Raw genomic sequence first — 8506 nt, forward strand, 5'->3', positions numbered from 1 at the left:
AAAGTTTACAAGGGCCAGTGCACAGCGGGGTTGGGCAAATTCCCTCCTGAAAGTAGAAGTAGAGCGACTTCCAGGTAAGAGAGATCACTCTGACTCGCAGAGGTTTTGCTTTCCCGGTTTTTAAAACACGGGGTGCATGGAGGTCTGTGTTAGCTCTGAAGGCTGCCTCTCCCCGAAGCCCCACGATCTGGCTGTCTCAGAAAGCCGGGTGCTGTTCCCGAGGTGGATTTATCTCTCTCGTCCCCACTGCTGCAATCAGCAGACCTGCCTGGGTGCTTGCAAGAAACCAGGGCTTCAAGTTGTCACTTACCTTCTCTGGCTGGCAGAGGGGGCTTCCTGTGACGGGGGCCTGTTTTGTGGACAGATCTGATTCTGAAGTAGATGTGAGATGGGGAGGCCACACTCCCACCCCCTGAGGTCTGTCCTTGTTGGAATGTCCCCCTTGCTCCCCTCACTGTCTTTCTGTCGCTTGCAAACAAAGGCAGCCTTGGGGTGGGGGCAGGAGAAGCAGCACTGGCTTTGCTCTTCAATCTGGCAAAACCAAAAAAAAAAAAACCAAACCCAGTGCTGTCAAGTCAAGATTGCAACTCACAGCGACCCAAGAGGACAGAGTAGAACTGCCCCATAGGTTTTCCAAGGAGCGGCTGGTGGATTCCAACTACTGACCTTTTGGTTAGCAGCTGAGTGCTTAATTCAGGAACCTGAGATTTTTAGCAACGGCTGGCTCAGGAGATGGGCTTATAAACCTTTCTTGAGAGAGTCTACTGATGCTGTGACTTCTGAAGTGGTTCTTCTGAGGAAATGAAGCCAGCTTTCCCGTGGATGGAGACAGTCGCAGAGCCATGTCTACCTGTGGCGTGCAACTGTTGAAACCTAGCTGGGCCTGGGCTGCTCCCCGCTGCCCTCCCCACACATGACACCTGCTGACCCTCCAGTGCTCCGGGCTTGTGTCTGTCACTGGCCTGACTGGGCTAAGTGGAGGTTGAAGGTAGCATTTGCACAATGACGCCTCATTAACTCCTGTGGGTTTTGACTTGAAGTCATTCCAGTGCAGGCAGAAGCTGGGTTTTGTTTAACAGACAGTGGAGGGTAAAGTGTGTATATATTGTTTTCTGCCTCTTTTACATGCGTTTTGTATTTGAATTCCTTGGAGAGGGCAGATCCGTTATTCTGCGGAAATCCTGTTTAAGGCATGGCACCGGGCAGAGTGTGCTGGGGTGGAAGCCAGCCTCCAGACCCAGCATGGCGGGGGTTAGTGGTGTGGTTTTCACGCCCCTGGGAATGGGAGGGTCCCTGCAGCCTGCAGTGGGGCTCCTGAGGCCGGGCTGCACCTCCCTTTCTCTGGCATAACTGACAGATGAAAAGCTGGGTAGAAACCAGAGCGTGATGAGATATTGTACAGTTAGATTTTTAGCTTTTTAAGGGTTTTACCGTAAAATCAACTCCTTTGGTTATCTTAATGTGTATTGGAAATGAAACTGGTTTGTCTGCATAGCTCTTCAGGAGCACAGCTACTGGGTAAATCGGGGTATGCCAATCATCCCCCCATTTCTGCGTGACTTCTGCCATGTTCATGGAGTCCCAGCGTGGTGCAGATGGTTAAACACTCAGCTACTAACTGAAAGGTTGGCAGTTCAAATCCACCCAGAGGAGCCTTGGAAAAAAGGTCTGACTGTCTACTTCTGAAAGGTCACAGCCATTGACAACCCTGTGGAGCGCAGTTCTTCTCTGAACACGTGGGTTGGGTCTCCATGAGTCGGAAATGACTCGAAGGCAGTTGATTTCTGCTATGTTCGGTCCCTTTCCTGTTAACAATGCTGTTTGATTGTCCCGTCCATTTGTGTGTGGACAAATCTTGACCACTGGGAGGATGGAAGGGGGCTGTCTTCCAGGGAGGAAGAGGAAGAGGAGGATGCTGACCTTCCTCGGTTATCCTGTCTCTGGAAGCGGTGGCTGCTGGGGAGCATAGGGGCTCGGGCAAGGCCTGGAAGCAGGAGAGGGTGTGGCAGATCCAGAGCAGGGCAGGCCGACCTGAGCTCTCCAGGCCCTTGGCCAACCCTGCAAGGCTGCCCCTCCACCGACTCTCACACCTCACTTGACCGAACAGACACATCTGGGGGACTCCTCTTGGCACCTTCTGACTTTGAGAACTGAGTAACAGCCATCAGACTTTCTGGGCTTGAGGCTGAGCACCTTGCTGCCCCAAATGAGCTCCAGAGACCATCCGGGAGCTTGTTGGAAGTACAGGGTCTCAGCTGCACCCATTCCAGCTGCATCAGAATCTGCACTTAACATCTTCAGTGATTCTTGGACGTGTGGAGAATCACTGATCGAAAGTATCTCAAAAGGAAAATTCACAGGGGCTGGAGCACAGGATGCTTCTTACCCTTCCTAAGACGGCAGAGAAACTGAACATCTGACTTGGTGGTAATACGTTCTCCTAGGATTGAGAGGACACTTTTACACTAGAGACTTCTGGTTCTGAATTATCCTTGGTCAAAAGAGCTTGTATGAGCGAAAGATTCTGAGCAACAGGGACTGCCCAGAACTTCCTTGGTCAAGTTCCTTCAGCAACTTGAACGAAAAGGAAAGTGGTGTTGAGAAAGCAAAGTGCCGATAGAACCCTGAAGTCCTAAGGAGAGGGCCAGCTTGCTGTCCCATTGGTTCTCCTTCCCAGCCTTCCAGGTGGCTTGTTAGTATTTGGTCTCTCTGTTCCCACCCAGACCCTCAGCGGGGCAGATGTGCCCTCCTTCAGCCCTGGCCTGTGGCTGCCATTCCCCTGTCAGTGTGGCAGAATTTCAAAAGGTTTCCAAGAGAAACCAAGCAAGGGGATTGTTCTAAAGGTCATTATCCTAAAGGTCTATTTGTCCATTCCTTCATCTATCCCTACATGTTGCAAAACACTGGAATTGTGTGTTTATTTTATTCTGCAGTTACTTTATGGTGCCCCTCCATCTTGTCGATGCTTTTAACGTGGCGTGCGTAGAAAGGTGTTGACGGTCGGCAGTAGTTGCTTAAAAAGCCAGTGGTGTGTGTTAGCAACAGAAGTGTCGTTTAGACACATCCTGTACCGAGAGTCTGTAATGTTCCAGACCCATGCCAGGCACTTTATGTCCATTTACTTAAACCTTACAGGAATCCAGCCAGTAGGCGGTTTGTCTCTGTCTTCGTTGTTGTTGCTGTTGAGTTGGCTCTGACTCTTGCTGACCGTGTAACAGAGGGAAACATTCCCTGTCCTGCGCCATCTCCATGATTGTTTGAGTATGTTTGAGTCCGTTGTTTTGGCCACTGTGTCAGTCCATCACACCAAGGGCCTCCCTCGCCTTCGCCAACCCTCTGCTGTACTAACCATGGTGTCCTTTTGTAGCCATTGATCTTCCCTGACGACGTGTCCACAGTAAGGGGCAGGAAGCTGACCCTCGGGGGTCCAGTCCTCCACTGAGACTCACACAGGGAGCAAGGCTGGAGCCAGGTCTGTGTTCCAGAGCTTGGCCTTTCCCCTTCCTTGGCGTGGTGTGAGCACAGACTCTGCCAGGCCCGTGTGTCCGGGGATTGCCCAAGCCAGCCAGCAGGCCACGGATGCCAGAGAGGCTAGACTTGCCTCATTTGTGAGGAAGTGTGGACATGTAGCCGGCTCCTCCTTAATCTGGTCAGAAATCAGAAGTGAATCTGAGAGCAAAGAAGACCTTGAATCTCTCTGCTGTTTCTGTTTGCTTGTTAACTAAATGCTGCCCCGGTTTCTCGGTGATAAAGGACTTTCCATAGGATGGAGGCTTTCTGACGTGGCCGTGGCAGGGCTGCTGCTCTCTGCAGAAAATGGGACCCCTCAGAACTTGAGGATGAGTCACATTTGGGTGGAAGGTCTTAAATCCATTAACACTTGCTCTTTGAACTTCTTCCTTTGAGGCCAGCCAAGATGCCTGTCGTGGTAGAGGACATCATGAAGCTGCTCTGCTCCATCTCCGGGGAGAGGAAGATGAGGGCAGCCGTGAAGCACTCTGGGAGGGGCGCCCTGGTCACAGGGGCTGTGGCCTTCGTTGGTGGTTTGGTTGGCGGCCCACCGGGACTAGCCGTCGGTAAGTGCCTCACGGGGTCAGCCCGCCTCATGGGCATCGTAAGGAGGCCTTTGGAACCACCTAGGGGAACGGCCTCGTGAAGGTGGTGCCACACGCCCCGTGTGCAGAGCTGGCCCCGTTAAGGTGGCTTCTGTGACTTTATCTTCGTGTGTAATTTGTCCTGTGAAAAACGCAGACCCCTGTGTCTCGGAAGGGCGGGGTGCTGTTGAAAATGGGCTCCGTGTCATTCAGACCCGGAGGACACCTTCCCCTGATGCTGGGGTCCCAGAGTGACATTCTCGGGGCGACTCCCCGCCCTTTCCCCAGGGATGTGTCCGGGTTCCCCTGGATGCCTCCCCCTCTCTGGTCATCATTCATTACCATGTCACTTCAGAAGGGAACAGGGAGGAAGCTGGGGTTTGCTGAGCCCCTACTACGCGCCGTATCTGCCTGGCCATTTTACGTAAGCCAGCTCCTTCCCGGAGCGTCACGATTCGAAAGCAAAGAGCCCGGTGCAGAAAGACAGCGGGCCTGCAAGAGAGCCGCCTCTTACTCCTGGCTGTGGTCATCCCTGCTCCTTGGTTCATACCCACTTCTGTTCAGGAACCAGTTTCTGCCACTGAATGAAGCCTGTGGCATTTCCCAAGGGGCGGTGCAGCCCGATTCTCAGAAAGGCATCCTTCCTTGGTGCTAGGGTCTTCCTTGGTGCTAGGGTCTTCCTTGGGGCTGGGGTCTTCCTTGGGGCTGGGGTCGAGTTGCTTCATTTGGGTCAGGAGCAGGAAGAACTGCTGTGCTTGGAGGGTCTGTCTGGCCCAGGTCTGGGATGTAGGCCATGCGCTGGGACGGAGTCAGGGAACTGGCTCAGCTGCCGTTCAGACTGGGGGTGGGGAGATAAGGCCTCCTTTGGGGTGGCCCCGCATGGGTCCTGCAGTCCAGTTTTCCAGATGTTCTCATGATGGCTTGGTGTCCGCTACGGCATGGGCTGCCACACTGGGCTCAACCAGATATTTTCTGAACGCCTCCTGTGTGCTGGGCAGCCTGCACTGGGGGCCCAGGCGCCTCGGAGAGCGCGCCATCTGGTAGAAATCCTTTTTCTCTGGCCGGCAGCCCTCGCGTAAATACAGGCTGCAGAGAGAACGCTTTCTGCTGCCACGGAGGCTGCCCTCTGTTTCCCAACTCGCTGGCGAAGCCGCCTGCAGCAGTCGCGGGATGGACACGTTCAGGGACATTCCATTAAGCTCAGGCCACTGTGTGGATCCGGAACTTCATCTGTGTATTTCCCTTTCCAGACTGTCTGAGCTAGTAAGTCCTGAGCAGCTTCTTGCCTTCCGGGAAGTAACCAGCCAAGTAGGAGAAAAGGCAGTTCCCTTTTTCCTCAGTGACGGTCTCCGTCCCCCATCTAATGTGCTCCAGGCTTGCGGGGAGAATTTCACCATATGACTTGCCCAGATGCCATTCTGAGAGCACATATTTTATTCAGATTGTAAAAGCTGTAGAGGACAGGGTGTCTGCAAACAGAGTCCGGGGGATTCACCACTTCAGCCCCTGCTCACAGGTGGGAGCATCGTCGTACCCAGAAAACAAAGGCATTTTCTCTTCTCCAAAGAGCTGGTAATTCACCGGTCGATATCTCCGGCGACTTTTTGCATTAAGTGCTGCTCTAAATCAGATATTGATGTTCTCAGAAAGGTTTAGTGCAGATGCATGCAGCTCCTGTCGGCTCTGAGCGCTTCACTGGTGTCGGGGGAAGTTCGGTAAAACTCGTGAAGTAGCGGGTTTTCCTCCCAGAATGTTCCTTCCTGTCTGAGAGGAGGCGAACTCCATCCAGTGCAGAGTGCAGCCTCCAGGTCCTGAGTATGGCCCTGATCTCAGTGGCAGAGAGGGTGCACGCACCCAGCGTGCCACCACACTTGACTTCCCACATCCAGCCTGCGAATGGGTTTTCTTTGGCCCCGACTGCGTTGTTCATTTTTTGGAATAATATTAGATATAGAGAGAAGTTACAAAGACAGTACAGAGAATTCCCGCTCAGTTCCCTGATGTTAACAGCTTGGGCCTCCCTGCTGCATTTGTCAAAGCTGAGAACCCAGCGTGGGTACGTCGCCGTTAGCTGTCCTCTGGACTTTATTTGGGCTTCACCAGTTTTTGCATTAATGACCTTTTTTGGTTCCACGATTCAGTTCAAGACACCACATTGCATTTAATCATCATGTCTCCTCAGTCTTCCCTGGTCTGTGACAGCTTCTTAGATTTTCCTTGTTTTTCGTGACCTTGATATTTTTGAAGAGTCGGGTGTTTCGTAGAATGTCCCTCAGTTTGGGTTTGTCTGATGTTTTTCCACAGTTAGCCTGGGAGTGTGGGAGCAATCGTGGTTCAGCGGTAGAATTCTCGACTTCTGTAGGCGGGATCCAGACTCTGTTTCTGGCCAGCACGCCTCGTGTGCGGCCACTACCCGTCTGTCACTGGAAGCTTGCATGTTGCTATGAAGCTAACAGGTCTCAGCAGCGCTTCCAGACTAAGACAGACTAAGAAGAAAGGCCTGGTGATTTACTTCTGGAAATCAGTCAGTGAAGACCCTGTGGGTCACAGTGGTCTGATTGCAGCCGATGGTGGGGATGGTATAGGACGGGGCAGTGTTTCATTCTGTTGTACCTGGGGTCGCCATGAGTCGGGGGCTTACTCAGCAGTACTAACAGCAACAACAACATGGCGGTTTGGAAGAATATCAGGGAAGGGATGCGCCCTTCTCTTCAGGGCTGTTGGGTACGTGCATCCACGTGACCACTGGTAACGTTACCCTGATCACTTACGGTAGTGTTTGCCACGTTCTTTCCACACCCCCTTCTCTGGAAGCCAGTCACTAAATCCAGCCGGGCTGCATCTTTTAAATATCTAATTGCCAATATTTAAAAATCGTGAGTTTTTTTTTTTTTTTAAAGGTAATCTGGGTTTTCAGCTGTTCCATGTGGCAGCAATAGGGGCATGAAGTAGCAGCAGCCCCTCTAGACAGGGGCCCAGCTCCCCCAGCCACCACAGGATCATTCAGCCCACTCTCCTCCTTCCTGTCACCTGCCTGGCCCCCATGGCCCTTGAATTTAAAACCGCTGCCCTAGAGCGCCATCCCGCCACAGGACCTGGCCTGGTCAAGTAGGGCTTTCCACAAATGCAATCCTCATGTCTCAAAATGGTGCTCCTTAACGTCAGCAATAAGTTTAAATTAAAAAATAATGTTTGTACCCTTTTGTGGGTAGCAGAAAGAGAAAGAGTTGAATGAATTAAATGTATTACTTATCATACAGCTTTGGAGGGGTTGCATGAAAAACACTGCTTCCAGAGAAAAGACTCTGCTTGTCTGTCCCTGGGTCCTTTAACTGCATGAATGCACTGGAAGTTTCCACAGTTTCAGGGCTAAGTGTGTTTTAGTCACCCCGGGGAGGAAACTTGGCCTCAGCACGGAAATGGTCCTCAGGGATGAACTTGGCCTCAGCGTTGAGGTGATCCTCGAGAATACATTTGCTTCTCACTCCTTTCTCGTGATGAGAGAGATTTTGGGGGGAACATGAGAACCTTCAGCCCTTGAGGAGGATTTTAGCTGGCCCAGCTCTGTGGCGTGGAGATGCTTCACTTTGCATCCGCAGCACGGAGCTTACGGAAGGGCGTGTTTGAGTGTCAGCTGAGCCGAATGGACCGCCAACCCCATAAAACTTACCCCCGTGCTGCCTGGCCGTGCAGGCGTGACGCCCAGCCTGTTCTGACCCGCTCACAAATGCGCCCACTGGTCGTACTGGTGGATGTGCTCTCAGCAGGAAGCGCAGGCTGTCATTTATGAGTGAGGTCCGACTAATGAAACTTTTTCTTGTTTTCCAGGAGGGGCCGTCGGGGGCCTGTTAGGTGCCTGGATGACGAGTGGACAGTTTAAGCCAGTTCCTCAGATCATAATGGAGCTGCCCCCTGCCGAGCAGCAGAAGCTCTTCAACGAGGCGGCTGCCATCCTCAGGCACCTGGAGTGGACGGACGCCGTGCAGCTGACCGCGCTGGTCATGGGCAGTGAGGCCCTGCAGCGGCAGCTGCTGGCGATGCTGGTGAGCTACATCAGCAAGGAGCTGCGGGCAGAGATTCAGTACGACGACTAGGCCGCTCCTCCCAGGAAGCGGGGTTCACTCAGAGGATGCGGTAACTCGTCTAGAAGGAGGCCGGCGGCTTGGGGGCAGCTGAGCAGACCCCCCTGAGAATCCTCCACGTCGTCAGTGTATTCCCTTCACCTGGAGCTCAGTTTTCTGTTGGGGGGACTACGGTTGTGCCGTCTCCTGTTCTGGAAGTTACTCCGGAAGAAGATGTGTTCTGTGCTGTCCTGCACGGCATGCACTGATTATCCTGGGACTGGGAGGCTGGCGAGCGGCGGCGGTCAGCAGTGGGCATTGGGGCAGTTTTCCGAATGCTCTGCTGTCGGC

General features: G+C 53.0%; 1 protein-coding gene across 1 annotated transcript; it reads left to right on the forward strand.

Annotated features, from left to right (window-relative positions):
- Positions 1–3515: 3515 nt before the first annotated feature.
- On the forward strand, positions 3516–8506 carry CUNH19orf12 (chromosome unknown C19orf12 homolog). The gene is made up of 2 exons (XM_004371625.3): positions 3516–4076; positions 7923–8506. Exons 1-2 carry the CDS (start codon positions 3917–3919, stop codon positions 8186–8188), a joined length of 426 nt encoding a protein of 141 aa, XP_004371682.1. The 5' UTR covers positions 3516–3916; the 3' UTR covers positions 8189–8506.

This window comes from Trichechus manatus, unplaced genomic scaffold (assembly GCF_000243295.1).
Source record: "Trichechus manatus latirostris isolate Lorelei unplaced genomic scaffold, TriManLat1.0 scaffold00014, whole genome shotgun sequence".
NCBI lineage: Eukaryota > Metazoa > Chordata > Mammalia > Sirenia > Trichechidae > Trichechus > Trichechus manatus.